Genomic DNA, 22843 nt, shown 5'->3' with positions numbered 1-22843 from the left:
CTAAAATATGGTTTGAGCAGAGATGAATAGTTAAGATCAGTCTACTCTATTTCTATTTATACATAAGTCCTTAAAGCTTCTTAACAGAAGACCCAAGAGTATCATTAGCTACTGGGGGAAAGGGCCAGTTAGCTTCCAAATGGCAAACTTCTAGGTTATTTGGGTTGGAATCCAGAGATGGCTTCCTTATAGTTCAGTCCCCAGCGTATCAAAAGGAAGAGGTATAAGTGTAGGCTGAGGAGAGAGAGCCAAAGGGCTGAAGGAACTGGGTTGAGGAAAACTCTTCTGAGATCTCCGGGAAGGAAGGAACTTGTTAGGAGTTGTGCAGCTTCCCAGTCCCAGCTGATAAAGGAAGTTACAAGTAGAAGAGTCTTGCTTCTTCAGAGGGCTTAGAAATTTATAAAGCTACTTATTAGCTTCTTGCTCTCCTCAGGAACTTTACTAATTAGATATTAGCTTGAAGGGGCGCCTGGGTGGCTCAGTCCATTGAGCCTCTGACTCTTGATTTCAGCTCAGGTCATGATGCTCAGGGTTGTGAGATCAAGCCCCAGAGCCTGCCAAAGATTCTCTCTCTCCCTTTTGCTCTGCCCCACTCCTGGCTCTCGCACACATGCTTTCTCTCTTTCTCTCTCAAAAAAACCCCACAAACAAACCACTTAGCTTTAAGTTCACTTTTTAAATGTCTCTGAAGGGGGCTCCTGGGTGTTTCAGTCGGTTAAGTGTCTACCTTCAGCTCAGCTCATGATCCTGGGGTCCTGGGATTGAGCCCTGCATTGGCACCTTGCTCAGCGGGGAGTCTGCTTCTCCCTCTCCCTCTGATCCTCCCCCCTGCTTGTGCTCTCACTCGCTCTCTCTTTTTCTCTCTCTCAAATGAATGGATAAAAAATCTTTTTTAAAAATGATAAAATGTCTCGGAAAGGGCCAGTGATAACTTCATTTACATCTCATTGGGATTAATACATTCAGTTTATTCCTGGTTTACTTCTTGCTGAATCAGTCACGTGGAGCAAATGGCTATTGTAGTTAGTGAAAGACATGGAAAAATAATTTTGAAATGGAAAAGGAGAGACTTGAAGAGGAAACTATAGTGGTGGGCTGGTGATCAGTGGGGTGCAGAGAAAGGGAGAAAGACAAAATAAAGTTAGTTGAGAGAGCACCAAAGATAAGTTTCATGTGTTTGGAAAATGGCTCAGGCTCAAGAAAGGGCAGAAGCTGTTAGCTGAGTCTACAGGAAAGGCTTACAGGAGCATGATGAGATGATAGCTTGCAGAGAGGCTGGAGCTTCCCTGTTATACCATGATATGATTTTTGTTCCTTCTAGGGGTTTCAGTCACTTCCAAAACATCCCTTTTGTAATGCAATCAAATTTTGTCCCTACCACCCAGAGTTAGTATGGACTCCACAAGTTCAAGGGCACAGTCCCCAACAAGAGCACCCCTACTTCAGACACTTACTTTAAGTTCAGCAGTCTCCAGGCCCCCTGCAGTTCTGATCAGCTGGCTACAAATTTGGGGGCTCCCGTGACCCCCTCAGGTTTGATAATTTGCTAGAACATCTTACAGAACTTAGGAAAGCACTATACTCACAATTACAGTTTAATATTATGAGGGGTAGGAATTAATACTAGCCAAATAAAGAGACACATGGGACAAGTTCTAAGAGGGTTCTGAACTCAGTGCTTCAGTGTGGAGTTAGGATGCATCACCCTCCCTGCACATTGATGTTCACCAACCAAGAAGCTCAGTGTCCAGAGTTTTTATTGGGGTTTCATTATGTAGGTATGATTAATTGAATCACTGGCTCTGTGATTGAACTTAGTTTCCAGTCCCTCTCCCTTTTCTCAGGTTGGGCTGGCTCAAAGTCTTTTTTTTTTTTTTTTAAGATTTTATTTATTTATTTGAGAGAGAGAGAGAATGAGAGACAGAGAGCACGAGAGGGAAGAGGGCAGAGGGGGAAGCAGACCCCCCGCTGAGCAGGGAGCCCGATGTGGGACTCAATCCCGGGACTCCAGGATCATGACCTGAGCCGAAGGCAGTCGCTTAACCAACTGAGCCACCCAGGCGCCCCGGGCTGGCTCAAAGTCTTAACCTTCTAGTCACACAGTTGGTCTTTTGGGTGACCAAGCCCCATCCTGATTCATCTCGTTAGCATAAACTCAGGTGTGATCCAGAGGCCCACCATGAATAACAAAGAAACTCCTGTCATCCTGGAAATTGCAAGGGTTTCGAACCTCTACCCCAGGAATCCAAGATAAATACTTCTTTATAGGGTACCTTTCCTTTCCTATTTGTTGATTGATTCATGTACCAGTTCATTCGACAAGTAAAATTCCAGAGATACCGCAGTAAATAAAGCCGATACTGTTTCTGCTTTCATGGAGGACAGCTCCTGAAGAAGTATTTGGGAATGTGTTGCACATACTGAATGGCTGTGTTACTGAGGAAGTGGAGAGTGTCAGAGATGGTTTCTGAGAAAGTAACATTTAAGTTGAGACCTAAAGGCTGATCAGCCCTGGGAGAACAGATACGGGAAGGGATCCCAGGGAGAAGAAAAGCCCAGAGGCGAATGTGCTTGGCAGCTTGGAGGAGCTGATGGAAGACCTGTAGATCTAGAGCACGCACTGCAAAGGGGACAGTGGCCAGAGTCAGGAGACTGAGCAGGGCCAGATCACGAAAGGCTTAGAAAATCAGGTTAATAGGTGTAGGCTTAATGGAAGGACAGTGTAGACGTTGTAGAGTGTAGGCAGGAAATCGACATCATACTAAAATTTTGGAGAGATTATTCTGACTTCCGAGTGTAAGAGGGCAAGAATTAATAAAAGGAGACCAGTGAGCTTCTCTTAGCAATGAAACATAAGATGATGGTGGTGACTTTAAGATGTGGGCAGTGGGAATGGTTAGAAGTAGATTGACTGCAGAGATGATTAGGAAATAGAAACAGGACCAACATCTATTGAGGGAGGGTCCTCATCAAAGGTTTTGTTTGATAGAAGGAGTGATCAATAACAGTAGCCGTTGCTTGGTTTTTCTGATCATTATTGTCAACATCCTTAAGTGCTTTTATATGTCAGCCTCTGTGCTAACAAATCTCATGCAATCCTCAACAATACCGTAAGGTAGGCATTCCTATTTTTGTGCCCATTTTATGGACAAGAAACAGACTTAAGGAGGTTGAATACATTGTCCAGGATTATACAAGTAGTAATTAGAAACTTGCAGGTTCTGACTTGAACAACTGTGTGCTGTTTGCCAAAGACAAGAAACTCTGGATCAGGAGCAAATTCTGTAAAGAAAATGATGATTTCACTTTGGGATATGTTAAACTTGAGAGAGCTGTGAGAAATCCAAGTGGAGGTTCAAGTAGATCTTTGGATCTCTGGTGTCTGTGCCCTCCTTCGTGTTGAATGAGACTGAAGCCTAGTGTCACCAATCATGGCAATTGGAATAGGTACATGGATTTTTTTTTTTCTTTTTACGACTGGGAGACTCATAAGGAACATTGTCAGACTAAGCATAGTGCCTTCTAGTCCATTAGATGTGTTGGATGAAATTGGATTTCTAAAGTGAATTCTAATAAGACTTAGAATTCAAATGTATCTCCTTTCACTCGAAAACCACTAATGGTATTAATTAAAGCAGAACCTTTAACTTAAAACTGGGTAATTAGGTGTGATCTCAGAAATGTAAATAGAACAGTAGTTCAAGAAATTGACGAATGTTCCTCCCATTCGCTAAGACTTAACTACCAACCTCGCATCATCCTTCTTTCCTCCTTTCTTCCACATTTATGGATGGCAGATCTTACCTAGTTTTGTAATGAGAATCACATAGCAATTTATAATTAAACAGTGGAAATGAAATGTTCTGTTGTGTTGCTTCTGACTCAGTCTTAACTTTTCAATTTCTGATTAAAGGCGCTGCAAATGTAAAGCCTTGTAAACTCTCTTTTATTTAGAAATTGCTACTCACAAGTGTATGAAAACTGTAAAGTTTGCAAAATGTTTTACATGGTGTTCCAAATATCATCTGTCAGAATATGAACATGTGCTAGCTACAGCAATATGTTAAGTAAGGCAAAGAAGGAATTTTCTTTGCCTCACTTTGCAAACTCTGTGTAGACTGTCAGGCTGGATCTACTTGAAAGAGAGGAGAGAGGAACAACTGGTCTACCCTTAATCAGTACAAGCAGTTACTCTGGCTAACTGAGGCCCAGAACAGTCTTTCTGTCTCTGCACTGTGCCGCTGCTCACCTCTGATGAAAGTGGGGACCTTGCCTGTCCTGCTGCATCCCAGCACCTAGAACAGTGTTGGCTACAGAGCGGGTCAATAACCACCTGTTGAAGAAGTGACCAAACAAAAATAACAACTCTTCTTCCTCCACTTATTAACGTACTGATATGTTCTAGGCCTTGGGTTAAAGATTTGATATATAGCATCTCATTTTCTTAAATTATTAGCTCTATTTTATATATAAGGACATTGAGAAAACTGAGGCTCATTGTGGTGAAATCACTTGCCTCTTATAGGAGCTGGTCCTAGGAGAGCCAGGACCGAAACCTGTGTCTGATGGACTCTGAGATCCAGACCCTATTAGTTCAAAAGCTTAAGACGGGAGAGGTTTCCCCCTACTTTTGGCATATACACTATTGCTGAAGTCTACATTTAAAAAATTCAGTTTGTTTTGAAATATAATGAAGTGGTAACATTTTGTTCCTAATCCATTTATTAATAAACTGTAATAGGTTTTCCATTTCTCTAGTCTTTAATTTGAGGGCTTGAACTGGGTTAGTGTATATCACTGTAAATGTGACTGAAATTACCTTAACATTTGTACTTTGATGAGTGGGAAATCGGGAATACTTTGCATTACTTGACATATATTGGGAAGCCCAACCATTAGGTGATGTACTTTTATACCACCTTAATTTCTTAAGCCTCTGATTAATCTGGAAAAAGCAGGTTGAAGGTGTTCTGTGTGTGGTTGTTGCCTGTATCGGTTTTTATTGTGTTTGTTCAAATGGATTTTTATTTTCTAGTAATTTATTGTTTGCCCCTCCCTCATGCCCAACCCAGACACCAAATATCTGATTTTCTAATGACATCATTATCTCAAAAGCAGCTAGTTTTGGTAAAGGGTTCTAAGTCCAGTAAGGTCAGAAAGAGCAGCAAGAGAATCTAGAAGAAACAGAAATCTTGTGTATGTTCTTTTTAAGTAGGAGATGTGGAAATGACTTTTAGCAATAGTATGATACAGAATATTTATGTGACATTTCAGAATTACTCTGGACTTTGAGTCTTTAGAATCCAATACTTTATCAGTATCCGTGTTTTCAAAAGTTCCATGTGGGGGGTGCTCCTGAGCTCAGTGCACTTGACAGTTCTTCCCAGCAAGGGTCGGCTCTGTGAGGATTGTTCCTTTGCCCACCACCTCCTTCTTTTTCCACTTACCTTGTCCTTGTTCTTGGTCTGTCAGTGACCTCTGCTCTCTGTTTGCTTCATCTCTTCTGTCGAACTCTTCTTATCTTAGAACTCCAATGAGAAACTGATGGAAAAGATTTTATATCTGTTCATGATCCTGTGGTGATTGTTGGAGTCCTGGTTGGAATTCTGAGATTACACGGACATCCTTTGTTTTCGGAAAGACTCGGTGTCTTTCACATGAGTAAAAGGTTTTTGTGGCTCACTGAATAAAAAATTTTAAATCTGTCTCTGGTGTCTTACTTGAAGAATTAAAAAAAAAAAAAAACCCTCACTACTAAACAGATATTTAATGCCAATTTAAATGGCTACCATTTAGAAGGGATTTCCAACGATCTGAATAATGTTGGGACAACTTGTGACATTATTTGGTTTGGTGAATTCTATAATGAATCCTGTAATATATAAAGATGGCATTGCACACACCCATTCTTAATGAGATTACATTTTAATGGAAATATTTCCATCCTTCACTCCTACCCAAAGCCTGTTTTCTTCCTTTTCCAATTCCTGAAAGCTTTCCGCCTGCCTTTGGTTACTGCTGCCACCTCATGTCTCAAAATAAAATTGCAATGGGATTGCCTTTTTCAAAAGATTTGCACTAGTGTGCAGTAGTTTATGGAAATAGCTATTTGAGAGCAACAGTTGTTTTTCTCTGCACTCTGAAGTGATGACCAGTGGTGGAGAGATTCTGGGTAGTGTTTATTTCACACGCAAAAAGTACAATTAACAAAACAGGAAGGGATTTAAGATTCCTAAGCCCTAGTATAGGACAAATTGCCTATGTGACCTTGGCATGCACTTCCTCCTCATACAACTGGGCTTAATGCTCTGAAAGATCTATTCCAGCTTTAATGTTTTTTTTTTTTCTGTGTGTAGTTTTGGCTATAATAACATAGCCCTTACACGTGATTCCATTGAGTTACTTGGGCTAAAGTTCTCAGTGTAGAACATGTTTTCCTTTAGAACTATGTTAAATAGCTGTTCACATTTTAATTGTACAAGTAGGTAGTTTTGATAGCTCTCCTTTGCTCAATTAGAAACAGATCTGAAGATTGTCTATTGTTGGTGCAGCCTTAATCAGAGTGACATTTTCCTGCTTGCTTTGTTTTTTGTGGGCTTCCTTAGCCCAACTTTGTACTTGCAGTGCATGTTAAGATTACAAAGTCAAATGTGCTGCTTATAGGGTTCCCAGATTTAAAAAAAAAAAAATTGGATTTTAAAAGATTTATAGTTATACAATTCAGGTTTCTTCATTCGAAATAGAGCATTAATATTTCCATTGGCTAGAAAGAAATCTGAAAACAGAAAATTTTCTAGATCCAGGAGAGGGAAGGCAGATGGGGTTGGCTATAGATGATGGAATTTTTCTTCCATCCTGAAGAATATTACAATTTGGCAAAACCTTTCCTTGAGTATTCTTTTATTTTAAACTGACTTTGTAACAAATATTTTGTTTATTTGTAGCATTTAAATGGATACTTTAGTTGTTTCTCTTAGTCACACTGTGAGTGATTCATCCTTTATAATTCTATTGATGGGTAAAGCAAAGTCAAGGCAACGTAATGCCTCACATTTAACTAATTTAGCCTTAACTGTTAAAAGGTCTTTTATAGAATCCATACCTTGAACTTCTGTTGGGTAGAGAACCTGTTAAATTAAAAATGGATTTGGACCTGCAGTTATCAATTATGTTTAGATATAATCCCTGTTCAAATGGAGCATGAATTGTAATTAAGTACAGTTTGCTTTGCCACTGTCCTTTGTTTTCAGATTTTTAGATAAGTTTCAGTGATGTTGTTCAGTCCATCGTGACCAAGTTGTGCAAGTAAAATCTTGAGACTCAGCCTGAAGTGACTGGCTTACTGCTAAATATAGAATGCTTATTGAGTTATTTCAAACTACGAATTTTCTTAAGTCTATTGAAAAAGTTAGTGTTACTTTTTCAGGTTTATTGGGCACAGCTCCTTCTAAGTTTTGCAGACTGATCATAATTTCATTATCTTTTTGCTACTGAAACCTTTCTAATACTTCAGTTTTATTAAACGTTGCTACCAGATTTCTGTTTATTATCCAGTTATTACTGATTTTTTTTGTTTTCCTGAACTGAGTGCTGCGTGAAGGCATATGGTAGCTTTAATGTAGTGGTAAAGAGCCTAGCCTCTGAAATCATATTTCCAGAGTGGAAGTCCCAGCCTTACTTTGTTCTATGGCCTTTGACAAGTTATTTAACTGCTGTGAACTTTGGTTTCCTGCTATGTAGAAGGGAGATTATAATAGGAACTACCTAATAGGATTGTTATGGTGAGTAAATGTAGAAAGAGGAGATGATCCATTTCATTATTAGTTAAAATAAACTCCAACATATTTTATGTATTTTCTTGGTTCCTGCAAATGTTCCTTATTTTGGGTTTGTCTTTCCAGAACTAGGGAGAACCATAGGGTATCTGAGTATTAATCATATATCTAATCGTATATAAATTTTTTCTTGGCTTCTTGATTGTTCCAACCTTAGGTGAGGTGACTGAGGAGGGAAGATACAGAAAGACTAAAACATGATGTTTCAGGGTTTATGATCTGGTAAGGATGAACCACTGGAGATATTTAGTCTGGCCCACTCTCTTTGCCTCCACGAGGAAGCCTTCCCTCACTTCCTGGATGAGGTCAGACTCCAGGAATAGGCTTCCGTGGCACTCTCTATTTTGTAATGAAATAATTGTTTAATTCTTTTTCTTCAGTGCCTTTCTCTTCCTACAGCATAGGATTTTCCATGATGCTAGAAACTGCCTTTTTCTTCCTGGTGTTTCTAGTTCCTGGTGCGTGTCTTGTACACAGGTGTGTGGCAAATATTTGTTGAATGATTAAACAAGCTCTCATGTTAGAGATGAAGAAACTGAGATGCATCTCAGATGTGACTTATTCCAAGTCACATGCTTTCCATTTCTAGTAAAACTCCAGTTTCTAGTCGCCTCTACTATAGTACTCTTCGCTCTTTCTACTACATTATGAAAATATAAGTCTAGAGAGGAGAGAAGCAATATCTACAGGTAACTATTACAGAGGCAGAATGTACACAGACTCCAAGGGGCTATAGAAATTGAAGCGAATACAAAGTCCCTTTGTCAGGGGTTGGCTGGTAGGTACAGGAAGGGCTTAATGAAGGAGAAGACATTTGAATTAGACATATACTGATAGGTTTTGGATGGAAAGGTATGGGAAAGATCATTCCAGCCATAAACAGGATTTCATGTCTTTGTATGTATCATTTTAGTCTTGATACTGTTAATCTCATTGTTTCAATAAATCTGTAAAATAAAGTATGTCAGCCAACTAACGATCTCGTCTTATTTCAGTGAACAATGTGGGAATCTCATATGAGTATCCTGAATACTTTTTGGACGTTCCTGACTTGGACAACGTAAGTCTTTTTTTGTATGGTACAGTAACAAAAAGAATGCATGCAAGTACTGGCAAGGCCGTGTGGCATAATGGTTCACACCGTGAGCCCTGGAGTCCATCCAGCTGCCCGAGGTTCACACTCTGGCTCTTCCGCTTGTTCCCTGAGTTACCCTGGGCATGATCCCAACCATGCTTAGTGTCCATTCCCACGTCCATAAAGTAGGCAACTTCATAGGAATGTTAGAAGGACTGAATGAGAAAATATTTGTAACCTCATTAGTATAGTGCCAGGTTCAATAATAACTCATTGTATTACTCTTAGTTCTATTTTTATTATATCAAAATAGCTATGCTTTTAGTATCAGGATTCTAAACCTCAGTTTAGAGATCATAAATATGTTAATATATAGCAATATGGTTGATTCAAGTAAACCCACCAAAATGAAAGCTATATTCTTGAGGCATGCATAATTCTTTAATAAAAATTAGAAAAGCATATCATTGAAGGAATATGTGGATTTTAAAAAACTGTTGAGAATCTCAGATTCAATAATATCTCCTTTCGATATTAGCAGAAAGAAAATAGCATATTTATTTTAGATTTAGTGTCTTTCACTTCCAGATTTTCCTTAATACATCTACCTTGAATTTTACATATTAGCATGAATTGCTGCTTTTGGTAGAAAAGTACTATAACACAGAGAGTAAAATAAAATTTGCCTCTCTACCCTGACGCCTGTCATTTTCCAGTTCTCTACTCTATCTGGGAAAACGTTCAGTGGTTCGCTAGATCACTTGCATATATATCTAATATGGTTACTTCCATGATGATATGTATATAAAATTATCAATATTTTCTTTTGCAGACCATCAAGAAACTGATAAATATTAATGTTCTTTCTGTTTGTAAGGTAAGCAGCTTCTTTATAAATACGTCATCCTTTTTTGGTTCATTCTGTTTAAAAGCACATGATCAGTTTGTTCACTTCAGCCAGCTCCTGTTTCCATATAAATATGTATTCCAGGTGAAGGGGGTCTGTTTCCTTATGTCTTTGGGAAGTAGAAAGAGCTGAAGACCAACCAAGTGTATAATTTTGCTTTTTAACAACTGAGCATATGCAAACAGTGTGGTAGGCCCTGGGACTGCACAAACTAACTTAGGCCGAAGATTGGTTTTTACAAAGTGTTCATCTACACACAGATCTTCACTGGTAAATTATATCCATTTCGTATCCCCTGTGACCATGTAAATGGATGAATTAAATGTTGTGGTAAAGCATTGTGTAGTAGTATGGGGCTATCAAGTAAAGAGAGTGATGTTTATTAGCCACACATAAACATTATTCTGGTTTCTAGTTGGTAGGCATGTTACTTGTATGTGCCGATAAAAGGCACCATGGCTAATAATGTGCTAAAAGGAAGAATAGGGAATAGGTAGCAAATATGAGCATCTGAGCACCACTTCTCCTTATGTGTTAGCAGTCACTAAAAGTAAGATACCTTACCTTGATTCTAGCCCAGCAGAAAATATTGCCTCAGGCAATGTCAGACACTTCAAATGTGAACATACGGGAGTCCCCTTATCCACAGGGGATGTGTTCTGAGACTTCCAGTAGATGCCTGAAACCACAGATTCTACTAAACCCTATATATACTATGTTTTTTCCTATACCTATGATAAAGTTTAATTTATAAATTAGGCTCAGTAAGAGATTAACAATAATAATAAAATAGAACAATCATAACAATACACTGTAATAAAAGTTATGTGAATGTGGACTGTCTCTCTCAAAATATCTGATTGTACTGTACTCATCCTTCTTGTGAGATGATAAAATGCCTACGTGATGAGATGAAACGAGGGGACAGACGCAGGCGCTGTGACCTGGTGTTAGGCTGCTACTGACCTTCTGACGATATAGGTTGCAAGGAGGATCATCCGCTTCCACGCTGCGGTTGACCTCTGTTGACTGTGGGTAACTTGAAACCTTGGAAAGTGAAACCACAGATAAGGAGCCATAGTACTGACAGAAAAGCCAAATCCATTTTCAGTAACTCTTAAATGCTCTATTTAAGGAAATCAAAAAATATTTACCTCAAAACTATTAGAATTAACCAGAAAAATATAAATAAGAACTTAATTACCAATTTTCACTTGATGGCATGGTCTTGATCTTTTTCTCTATTGTGCTCTATTGTGACTGTTTAAAGAAAAATTCTCCTTATGTCTTCATGTCCTGAGAAATCATATCTATTACATGCTTGATTTCAAGTGCAAGGACCCTGAAATCTTATGCCTTGTCCAACTTTCCATGTATGGCTCTGCCTCTCCTTGGGTAATATATATGTTGCTTTTCAGGTGTTTAGTTAATTCAGTTTTTATGTGGTTTTGTACAGTTTTAGCACTATGTTGGTTCACACAAATCAGCTACCAGAACAAAAACTTCATTGTGGCTGTATGCATACCATGTAACATTTGGTAGCTTGCTACTTAAAGGCACCTCATCTGCATTATATTGTAATATGACAAATAATTTTATAAAAGAAATGATCACAGTATCTTTTCCACTATTGTTTTTAACCAGGGTTTTTACTACCATAAAATTTAGTTTAAGTGAGGTAAACTACTAACAGGTGGATCTTTGAGTAGATTTGGAGCAAGACCCACACACAAAATGGCTGCTTTTAAAACATGGTTGGTATGAATATATTTGTATAGTTTTAAAGGTATTTCCCTTGGCACACCTGTATAAATGTTAACATTCTTCAATAATCTGTGTGAGGTTTCAAGTTAATTAAGTCTACAAATTTACTAGTTGTATGACCTTGAACAAATTACTTGCCCTCCGTGCTTCAGTTTTTCATCTGTAAATTGAGGATGTTAATCTCTTTACCTCACAGAGTTGTTTTGGGAATTGAACAAGGTAATATGTGCGAATCACTTAGAAGAGGACCCAAATCATAGTAAGGGCCCTAAAGAATGTTACTATTAAAGATTTTTCGTAAAAACATGAGTTTTTTTTTTTTTAGCAAGCAAAGTTTTTTGATCAAAATTAACATTCTGGTCTATAATTTGTTTTGTGGTTTTGATTTTGAAATGGCTGATGTGTACTATTGTTTTGATAATCTTTTCTAGTACATCTGGCCAAATGCCTAAAAATAATGAGTGTTAAAACAATGTACATGTATTTCATAATATATTTTAATGAGTTAATGATAAAAACTATGTTTAAGTGTTTAAATTTGGTTTTATAGAAGTGTTGATATTAGCTACAGATTTAGTCTTCTGATAAATTAACTCCTTTGATAAATTTAACTCCTCTGTCAGATAAGCTGTGTCATGTTTTTACTCTAGATATGTTAGTATTTTCTCCTGTAACGTCCTGCTTGTCAGTACTTACATTTTTTTTTTAAGATTTTATTTATTTATTTGAGAGAGAGAAAATGAGAGACAGAGAGCATGAGAGGGAGGAGGGTCAGAGGGAGAAGCAGACTCCCTGCTGAGCGGGGAGCCCGATGGGGGAGCTCAATCTCAGGGCTCCAGGATCATGACCTGAGCCGAAGGCAGTCGCTTAACCAACTGAGCCACCCGGGCGCCCCAGTACTTACATGTTTGTATACCTTTATAATGTAAAAGCCTGGCCTCCTCGGTCTCCCAAAGCATGGTTTTTTGGCTGGCAGTTTACAGAATACTAATGATAAAAGGCCAGGGTCTTGACCTTGACCTGTGAGAACCAGTCAGCTTGCTGTGCTCCTCGGCTACACACAGCATCCTCTAGGCCTCTGAGCACAGAGCAGGGTGTGCTGGTGGTGCTCACCGCATGTCCCTGCTTGAAGATGAGTAGTGCAAGGGGGTGTTGCGGATAAAGCGGTACAGATCCAACAGCGCTGCACGTATCCTTCGGGTTCTCAAGAACAACAGGGAGATAAGAATGAGGCACCAATCCTAAGATCTTGACAAATCGCAAAATGCTTCTCCCACTTCTTCATTCTTCCTCTTCCGTTTTCTCTTTTCATGTTGGTGTATGTATTTGTTCCCACGCAATGAGGTGGGGGGGACACATGCTGACTTATTAAACGTGTCCCATCATTTCATACTGTGAACCGTATTGGTGGGAAATGTCACCACCAGGGAAGCTGGATATATAGGCTTCACATTTTTGTATGTAAGCCTGATTTTTGCACATCAAGTCCCATTTACAAAGCACTAAGGGAGTTTGCTATTTAAAACACTTTTACATCAAGCTGAATAATCATCCTTTAATTTATCTTTAGTGTAAACATGAGTTTTCCAGTTTTCCAGCCACAAAGGAAAACATACAGCCACATCACATCACCTTTGTGATGTGCACTTTTAGTGGAAAAACAGTTCAAAACTCTTGCTTGATTCATCGTGGAACTAAGAACATCTGGAGGACAGCCAGGTGGTCTTGGTTGGGCTATAGACAGGATCCGTGGGGTTGGCATCTCGGTCACACAGTTGACCAGTGAGTGTTCAGGGGTGAGAAGGCAAGGGCTGTGCAGTGGATGACCAACCAGCCGCCAAAAAGGTGAGTGAGGAGACACGTGTATAAGAGCTTGGGTGCTGGGTTCAGGAGGATGGAGAGCCCTGGGAAGCCTTAGAGCAGAAATAAGGTGTGATCTGATGTACATTTTAGAAAGGTGGGTGTAGTGGCAGAGTGTGACATGGTGTATGTGTTTCGTGGTCTCTGTGTTTATTTTCATTGTACTGAAAAAAGGGTATTCACCTTTATGAGGTTTTCTGCATGAAGCTCCCAGGTTTAGTGTCCTTCGGTCCTGCTGCCATGTGTCCTCTGGTGTATTTTGATGAATTGTGCTTCAGTTGGCTGTGTTATGTTGCCAGGGCTGGGGCTCCATTTTCTGTAGAAATGTAACTTCTGTTGGGAGCCCTGGGGTAACTTAAAAGAAGATGAAAATTGGTCTGGCTCTAGAATCTTCGAAGATTTTTTTTTTTTTTTAAGATTTTATTTATTTATTTGACAGAGAGAGACAGTGAGAGAGGAAACACAAGCAGGGGGAGTGGGAGAGAGAGAAGCAGGCTTCCCACGGAGCAGGGAGCCCGATGCGGGGCTCGATCCCAGGACCCCAGGATCATGACCTGAGCTGAAGGCAGACACCCAACGACTGAGCCACCCAGGTGCCCTAGAATCTTCGAAGATCTTATGGTGACTGGACATCAGGAGAACTAGGGCATGGGTATCTGCTGCCTAATGTCATAACACACATATTGAAAAAGGTTTATACAAGAAAGAAAATAGCCTCTTCTCATCATCAGTGCTGGCCCAAGTTTTATCTCCTCACCAAACCACACAATAGGGGCCTGCTGGCCGAGAAGCATGCCAGGAAAGATCAGAGAAATCAGTGCACCCTTGTGACCTTGGGCTTGTTCCCCTAATTTGGAGATGTTTGCCGGGGAAGGCCCCAGTATCTTGTTGGAGGTCCTGTGCCACTTTACGAGCACTGAATGACGTGGATCCTTCAGGTCCAGGATTATGGCTTGGTCCATGTGTTCCTGTATTAGGAGGTCAGATGGTTATAAAAAGTCACGTAAGTTCTACATTCCTACAGAGGAATAATAAAAGTGAAATATCCTGACCAGAGAAATTACAGGTCATCACCAGATGAAGTGGTGGTGAGTGGTCCAGAAGAGTATTTGGGGAAGAAATAGTTTTGACTATAGACCCTTGATGTGTCATCATAGAGTCCAGCTCGGCTCTCCCAGGCCATTGTCTGAGACCTGCTTAAGGAGGCTTTCTCTTAATCAGACATAAAGCTGTTAGTCAAAGTAACCCCAGGGGTATTTAGAAGCCTTGTTGCTTGCCTTACAGTTTTGCTCTCAAATCCTTCAGGGGTAAGTTTCGTCTCGTTCTTGTGCTCTGCTGAGCAGTTAAGTGCCAACGTGAGAAGAGGGGTGGTGTGGAAGTTCTATACAGTTGACCAGTAGGGCAGGTGGATCAGCCATCAACTGGAAGAGAGGTCCTACTAGCCAGGGCTTTTTTTCTTGTGATTTCAGATGCTCTGTGACTAAAATCTAAAGTAAGTCTTATTTCTCCTCAAGAACAGTGACCTTCAGACCAGAAATGGTGGTGTTTAGAGATAATTAAGCCTGCAGATATTGACCCAGACTCCTCTAAAATAGCTGTGGTTTTATGCCTGGAGGGCTTTCCATCTCAGAATACTGAGAGTTTGCAAGGGAAATTATTGTACGACTATTGATTACTATGGGAGAAAAAGTGGGAAATGGGAGAAGTCCCACAACTCCAGAGGCAGGTAAGTAAATACAAGTCTGGTTTCAAACAGGCAGGACATCGAGCTCCACACCACTTCAAAGACAGGTTCTAAAACTGATCTTGCTTGCATTGTTTGTTTCGGATTTGAGATTACTTATTTAAACATCTGCCAAATTCGGAGTTGACTGCCTCCTCTAGGCCTGATGGTTCTTAGATTCCTTTAATGACAGTTTTAGGATCTCAAAATACTATAGACTCTTCACTCCTTTTCAGATGAACACTACCCAAGCAATACCACCTAAACTCCCTGTAGTTCTTTTTTTTTTTTTTTTTAAGATTTTGTTTATTTATTTGACAGAGAGAGACAGCTAGAGAGGGAACACAAGCAGGGGGAGTGGGAGAGGGAGAAGCAGGCTTCCCGCTGAGCAGGGAGCCCAATGTGGGACTCGATCCCAGGACTCTGGGATCATGACCTGAGCCGAAGGCAGCCGCCCAACGACTGAGCCACCCAGGCGCCCCTCCCTGTAGTTCTTATCTAAGGGTGGGAAAACCATTCCCTCTGATGGTACTGGATCCTGAAGCTGCCACTGGTATCGGTGAAGAAGGTGGATGATTGGTAGTGGCCTGCCTATACCTGAATCCCTCAGGAAATGTGCAGGCTACCATTGTGACAAAATGGAGAAGACATTCCAGCCTTCTTTATTACCTCTCTTAGAGCAGGGAAAGAAGTGGGTGGGGGTGTGACCCAAGGTAAAATTTATTAACAACCTCCACTTATAGTGCAGTACACTGGTTTTGTTTGTTTTATTTGGGGTTGGGGAGGAGTCTTTTTTTTTTTTTTTTAAGATTTTATTTATTTATTTGAGAGAGAGAGTGAGAGAGAGAAAGAGCACAAGAGGGGGGAGCGGGAGAGGGAGAAGCAGGCTCCCTGCCGAGCAGGGAGCCCGATGCGGGACTCGATCCCGGGACTCCAGGATCATGACCTGAGCCGAAGGCAGTCGCTTAACCGACTGAGCCACCCAGGCGCCCGGGGAGGAGTCTTAAATAGGGGATCAGAATTTAGTTTTTCCTTCTTTAGATGTTCAGCCAAAGTGGGGGCTTGAAACCACGTCTTATGAGGAGTGGCCGAAAGAACCAGAGATATTTAGCGTGGAGAGAGGAAGCATGACATCACACACAGACACATAGACACACATACCTAATCAAGGCCAGTTAGTTCTCCCTCCTTAGTGTTTTGCAAGTCAACTCACTTCTTTTCATGCCCTGTGATTCCTTCCAAATTTGAAGCCCCTAAAGTTTTCAGAGGGAACTGCTGGAACAGCCTAACCAGCCTTTTTACACCACCTTGTCTCCCTCCAGTCCAGTCTCCGTCCCCCAACCAAAGTGTTATTTTACACTAGGTCACGTCACTTTCCTGGGAGATCCTTCAAGGACTTGTCCTCAAGTCCCGACTCCTTGATGTGACCTATAGGGAAGGACCTACCTGACGTGGCTGCCGCCCACCTCTCCAGTCTCCCCTCAGGTCTACGTCCCTCTACTTCTCTGCATTCGGGTCATGGCCCCGTCACTCTCTTGAACCTCGCGTTCCCTCAGGCAGCTAGCTCACTCTCCGTGGAAGCTCCCCCGTCTCCCACTTGACTCATGCTACTCATCCTTCAGTTCTCAACTAACAGTGTTCTGTCCTTGGGGGCCGGTGGGGAGCCTTCCAGAGTCGGCCAGGTCTCTCAGCCACGGAGCTTCGTCACGCACAGCACGTCTTTCCTTCACTCAGCAGTTCATTCTCAGTGTAGTGCCTCTTACAGGTTGTAAGCCCCATGAGTGCTGGTCCCGCGTTCTTTTTGTTCTCTGCCGTTCCCTAGCCCTGGGCCTCACCTACGGCAGGTATACCACAGATGGTTTTTGTTTTCGTTTTGTTTTTATATTTTATTTATTTATTCACGAGAAAGAGAGAGAGAGAGAGGCAGAGATGGAGAAGCAGGCTCCCCGCTGAGCAGGGAGCCCGATGCGGGACTGGATCCCAGGAACCAGGGATCACGACCTGAGCCGAAGGCAGACACTTAACCAACTGAGCCACCCAGGCGCCCCCAACAAATGCTTTTGAATAAATAAATGAACGAATTACAAAGCTGAAAATCCTCATTCTTTGGCAATAAGGAACCCACTTATTGTATGTGGCCCTAAAAGGCTGAATTTAGATCCATCGTTGATATTTACAGTCAAGTAAATTGTGAGAACTTTGTGATCTTTGGATCTGCCAGAAGTGGAATGGGCCAAAGGTGAGTTCCTCTTCTGATTCTAGGCCAGAGGTTGCAAACCAATAGTCTGGGTTGCATGTGCCCTACCAACATATTTCAGTTGGTTCAGGCAGTGTTTTCAGAATTGGGGTATTCCACACCCAACGTCTAGCTTCTCCGGGGGAAGATCTGAAAATGAGGAAACTCGGACCTGAACTGCTGCATGTCAGTAAGTGGGCAGGGCGGAGGAGCGAGCAGGTGAGTCTGCTGAATAAAGAGGCCTGCCCTCTCCAGCTCACTGCAGTCCCCAGTCGCCCCTGCGGTCTGGCCCACTGTGCTCCTTTAGGTCACCTGCCCGGTCCTGTCAGGCATTTGAGTGTGCATTCCCCTGTGCGGGTAACTCCAGGTATTCAGTGTACTCAAACTGAGTACCTGCTTGATGGAGTTGAAGGATTAGAATGGTTTTAACGAAATCAGTCTCTTTCGTCCCTATGATTATCTGAAATCAAAGCACTTAGAGTGCTTTGCATGCTTTCGAAAAGCTATTTTTTCCCTGCTCCTACCACTATGTGTTCATCGTATGTGGCTCAGCCAGAAGTGTGTAATGCTATGCCTGGCCCATGGCATAGATAATAAATGTTTGGATGGATGAAAAGCCCAGGAGAAGCATTGGTTTCCTTTTTCTTACTGGCATTTGCCTTTGGCATGTGATACAGCGCCAGTAGAGGGAGCCCTCTAATAATTTGGAAATCTAGGAGAAGACTCTCTGTTCATCCCTCTAATTGTATTTAATTTAGGGATTATGCTAAGAATGTATTCCTCCCTGCTGCCCCAAGAATTTAAGTTAACAACACTGGGAAGTTAATAAATTGTGGGAAGGGAGAGTATGACCTTCAACCCTGACCCCCACCTGAGGCTTTTCTAGATGAAGACGTTCCAAGTAGTCTCTAGAGTCTTTTAATCCATTTTGAAAGCCGCTATCCTTATGCTCCTAAAAATTTCCAAATAATTGGGTACATTTAGCCCTTAGGGTCTCATAGTAACAGGGCTGCCTCGGGCATAACTACAAAATGATGGGTTTGCCAGACGGCGTGACAACCAGTCTTTGCATAGCTTTCATCTGTGAAAAACGAGTGAGTGGTTGTAGATTGGTTCTAAGGTTCTTCCCAGCTCAAAGCAAAGCTAGTTTATAGGAGAAATGCCTTATATATTTCACCCTTTCACAAATGGGTGAAAATGTAAAAATCTCTTTGAGAACTTTAGAAATTATTTTCTCCTCCTAAAACCTATCACTTTTTGAGAAGTCAGCTTATTTGGGGAAAATTTAAGTAATGGAAACTCTTAGCATATCATAATATTGCTAAACTTGGAAAGCGGTGTATGGTGGTATATGGTTTTTTATTTTTGTTTAGAGTCATAGATTATGGCTTTAGATTCATTATTATCCATTGGCATGCAGCCCTCTCTGTTCTGGAAAGCTCTTTTATTTTTCTTCAGTTCAATTATTTTAATATATATCAAAGCAATTTATTACAAAAGGAAAAACTTTGTTTTTTTATGGTGTGGGGTTGAATTTCAGATTAAGTAAAATGGGGGGAGGCAATGGTAAGGAGCACTCTTAACTTCCACATACTTAAAACATTATTAAAGAAGAAAATGAAATAATACTTGGAAATCTCAAAGCACTCGAAAATTTTTACCTAATTAAGCTTTTTACCCCCCACGCAGTAAGTACTCCTTTAGCCATACAGGTGACATTCTAAGAATTTCTAAGGAGGTTGTATTCTCAGTACCACAGAGCTCAAATTACACAGTTTCTAAAGGAAATGCGTGCGGTGCCATTCCAGCATGACTTCCAATGAGTCACCCTCTAATTTCTCCCAAGCAGACATGGTGTAACATCATTGTTATTTTATGTAATTCTTTTCACTACCAGACTATGATTTTTCAAATTATTGTTAATGATTCCAACTGAAAACTTGTTTAAGGCATTTGTATCTATTTCCTTCTAATTTGTATGAGTTCATGTTTCAGTTGCTTGAATTCAGATCCTGTTTACTCCACGCAGGTTTCTCTGGGCTAGAAGGCAGGGCAGATGTGGACAAAGTGGTGATTTGTGATGACCTAATTATTTATATGAATAGCCTGGATTCTTGGGGCTTTGCCCAGAATCTAGGCTTAAGTTGTTACACTTTAAATTCTATTTATATGTAATGGTGATGTAGGTGACAATATTTGTTTCCTTATTGTACTAAGTGACCTTGAATTTTAATCTTTCCATTTGGGTTTTTGGTTGTCTTCTTGAGCATAATACAGTACTGTTTTCTTTGTCCTATTCTTTACAGAAACTGACCAAATGCCAGAGGTTACATGATACAAAAATAATTTGCTTATAAAAATAAATCACTTGCATGTAAAACAATTTGCATAATTTATGTAATTTGCTTGTACAAGTTTTCATAATAAACTAAAATGCAGGGAAACCTAAATTGGCTTTTGGGTATAAAATAAAATTCCTTCTATGAGCTCTTGACTACTGATATCAGAGAAGTAAAAGAGAAAAAAAAATTATTCATGTTAATTTCTTTCAGAAATAACATTTTTTGTAGGGGCTTTTCTAATTACAGAAACAGTGCAAATAATTGCCCCAAAAATGTGAGAAATATTTAAGAATACTAAGATGGTTACATTTTAATATAACATTTTCAGAGATTTTTTTTTTAGGCCAGCCAATGCATTTTTAAGTCCAGTATCTCAGCTAAATGATCTAATAATACTGATTTGATTTTTTTTTTTTAATGAGCTAAATCAGCCTCTTATTTATTTCCCAGCCAGAATATATACAGCTGTGGTAATAAATACCAGTAAATACTTCACTCTTGAAATTGAATATGTGGTATTCCCAGGAAGAATTCTAAATTGAGCTGTCATTGCTAAAGACTTTCATTTATTTTGGTATATTTGTATATGCTCTGGCCAGCTTGCATACAAAGTGATGCAATATATAGGTGCAATATAAGATTATATTGAACTTTCTCCCTTTGGTTTTAGGCTTCTGGAACTTTTTTGTGGTGAGAATTGATGAAAGTGTCACTAAAAATATATATAAGTAGGAAATATTTGTTTTTTTCTGTAAAGATTTGAAGCTCTCATTGTTGGAGAGAGACTACTGCAGCGACTTTTATCACTTTTTAGGAAAGAATTAAATTTAAAGTGTTTGCTGTACACTTTTGGAAACAACTTCAACACAGAAGAAAACAAGTCTAGAAATCATGTTTACTGCCACTTTTCTAATATTCTTAACCACTGAACTTACAAGTCATGGTAGCCTTATTTTAACAGTATCCTAAGAGGAACAAAAAATTTCCTGGTATAGCAATTATCACCTGTGGATGGCCTAAAATTAGCATATTGAGTTAACTCCAGAAACAGCTTGTAAGCTGTGAAATGGAGTTCAGAGAGATAGTGAAATTTCACAGAAACGCTTGGTATATGGTATAAATAACCAGATATCAAGATACCAGTCGATGCCTACAAAGTAAAATGAAACTACTAATAGCTTAGTTAAAATATCCTATATAAAACTTGATGTCAAAGAGAATTTAATTTGATGTGAACATAGTGAAGCCTCTCTGCTTATGCATAGAATTTTTTTTTTTGCTTATGCATAGAATTTTAAGAATTATTTGTATACACATACACAAACAAAGAAGGCTTGAAGCTGAATTTATGATGACTTATAATCTGATTGGGAGAAAAGTGAATTTAAGTATAGATGAAGATGTTAATCAGGTTTATAAAAGCATGCAGATTTCAAGTTAACTTTTCTCAGGCTTTTCGGTGTTATTATTTGACAGATCAAAAAAGATGTTCCATTCTTTGGCAAGGAGAAATAGTTTAGAGCCAGAATTTAAAAGGAGAAGCAAATGAACAATGCAAAAGAATTTAAATTTTTCATGAGAGGACTTGATGGATTATTTGGTCCTTGGGCATCTGGCAAATATTTCTGGCCCTTTAATAGCTAGGCATCAAAAACACTGCTTCTTCCTCTTTGTGTTAAGTTACTTAAACTTGAGTTTTTGGTTTGTTTTTTTTTAAAGATTATTTAAGAGCGCAAGAGCGAGTGAGAATGCATGTGCAAGAAGGGGGAGGAGCAGAGGGAGAGGGACAAGCAGACTCCACGCTGAGTGTGGAGCCTGGCATGGGGCTCGATCCCACAAGGGTGAGATCATGACCTGAGCCGAAATCAAGAGTTAGATGTTCGAGTGACTGAGCCACCCAGGTGCCCCTAAACTTGAGTTTTAATTCATATGTATAAAGGATAATTTTGGTGCCGCTTCGGTAGCGCACATACTAAAATTGGAATCATAATGGAGAGTAGCATGGCCCATATGCAAAGATGACCCAGAAATGCATGTAGCTTTCCATAATTTTGATGTTAGCTTATTGTGGTCATCCTTTTGCAGTATATACATATATCAAATTATTATGCTGTACAGCTTAAACTAACACAGTGTTCTATGTCAGTTATATCTTACTAAAACTGGGAGGGGAAGGATATATTTTGAACATGTCCATACATCGAAGACCATCCAGAAAATATTTAATGTTTAGCTATTAATGTAGTTTTATAAGTAAGATTCTATTTTGTGGGGTTTTATTTTGTCTCTGATCGTGGATAATTTTTTGCCATTCAGAAAGGAAACATTTAATGTATGACATGCACACAGTGTAAGGGAAAAAATAGCTCCCATGCATGCATTTATATTTCTTCAATATCCCAGCTAAAGTGATATTTCTTATTGGATTATGATTAGGAGTATAAATTTATGTCTTGGAAAAAAATCTGAATTGAACTTTACAACTCTGCACAACTGTTAATAATAGTCATATAGTTCTGAGATCCCTGGTCAGAATAAAAGAATACATCAACAGATTTTGTAGATTTTCCTGGGAGTTTTCCGGGTTGATCGCTGCCTACAAATCCCATCCCTTCTTTCCTTTTGTGTAGGAGGACCAATCAGTGGCTACCCCAGTGAACTGAAGAGTTAGCTACTCTTCAGTTAACAAGTCTCATTTCCTGGTATAGATGCATGTACACACGTACACACACACACACACACGTGCGTGCGCACTCACAGGCATACATCCCTGCCATTGGGCAAGAACATGTTTATTATCAGTCTTTGTACCCTGTTTCTGGTGGTTTCAGGACTTGGAGGACTGAATGATCGCTCCTCTCCATGGAGTGCTTGGGGACCTCTTACGTTAGCTAACCATTATGGTCCCCTGAGGAAATGTGCTAAATAAAAAATGTTTTCAGATTTTGCTAGGAATGCATATAATATATCCTTACAATAAAATACTCTACAACGGTTAATATAAGTACGTCTGTTTGTGCTAGCATGGAAAAACTGCCCATGATGAGGTATGATATGCACATTGCATGACATATATAACAGGATGCCCATGAATTTCTTTA

The 22843-nt window shown here is 39.9% G+C and overlaps 1 protein-coding gene and 1 non-coding gene across 2 annotated transcripts in view; both read left to right on the top strand.

Annotated features, from left to right (window-relative positions):
• The window catches only part of HSD17B12 (hydroxysteroid 17-beta dehydrogenase 12), a 160171-nt gene that overhangs the window by 109280 nt on the left and 28048 nt on the right, over positions 1-22843 (top strand). Inside the window, exons 5-6 of the mRNA XM_021685385.1 lie at positions 8831-8895; positions 9743-9787. Coding sequence (XP_021541060.1) covers positions 8831-8895; positions 9743-9787 — 110 coding nt within the window. The remainder of the gene's footprint in view (positions 1-8830; positions 8896-9742; positions 9788-22843) is intronic.
• On the top strand, positions 21692-21795 carry LOC123326287. Its single transcript, XR_006540992.1, has one exon. It is a non-coding gene; the product is annotated as a U6 spliceosomal RNA (small nuclear RNA).

This window comes from Neomonachus schauinslandi, chromosome 11, assembly GCF_002201575.2.
Source record: "Neomonachus schauinslandi chromosome 11, ASM220157v2, whole genome shotgun sequence".
Taxonomy (NCBI): Eukaryota; Metazoa; Chordata; class Mammalia; order Carnivora; family Phocidae; genus Neomonachus; species Neomonachus schauinslandi.
Note: the sequence above shows the minus strand (reverse complement) of the source record. Positions and strands in the feature narration are given on the sequence as shown.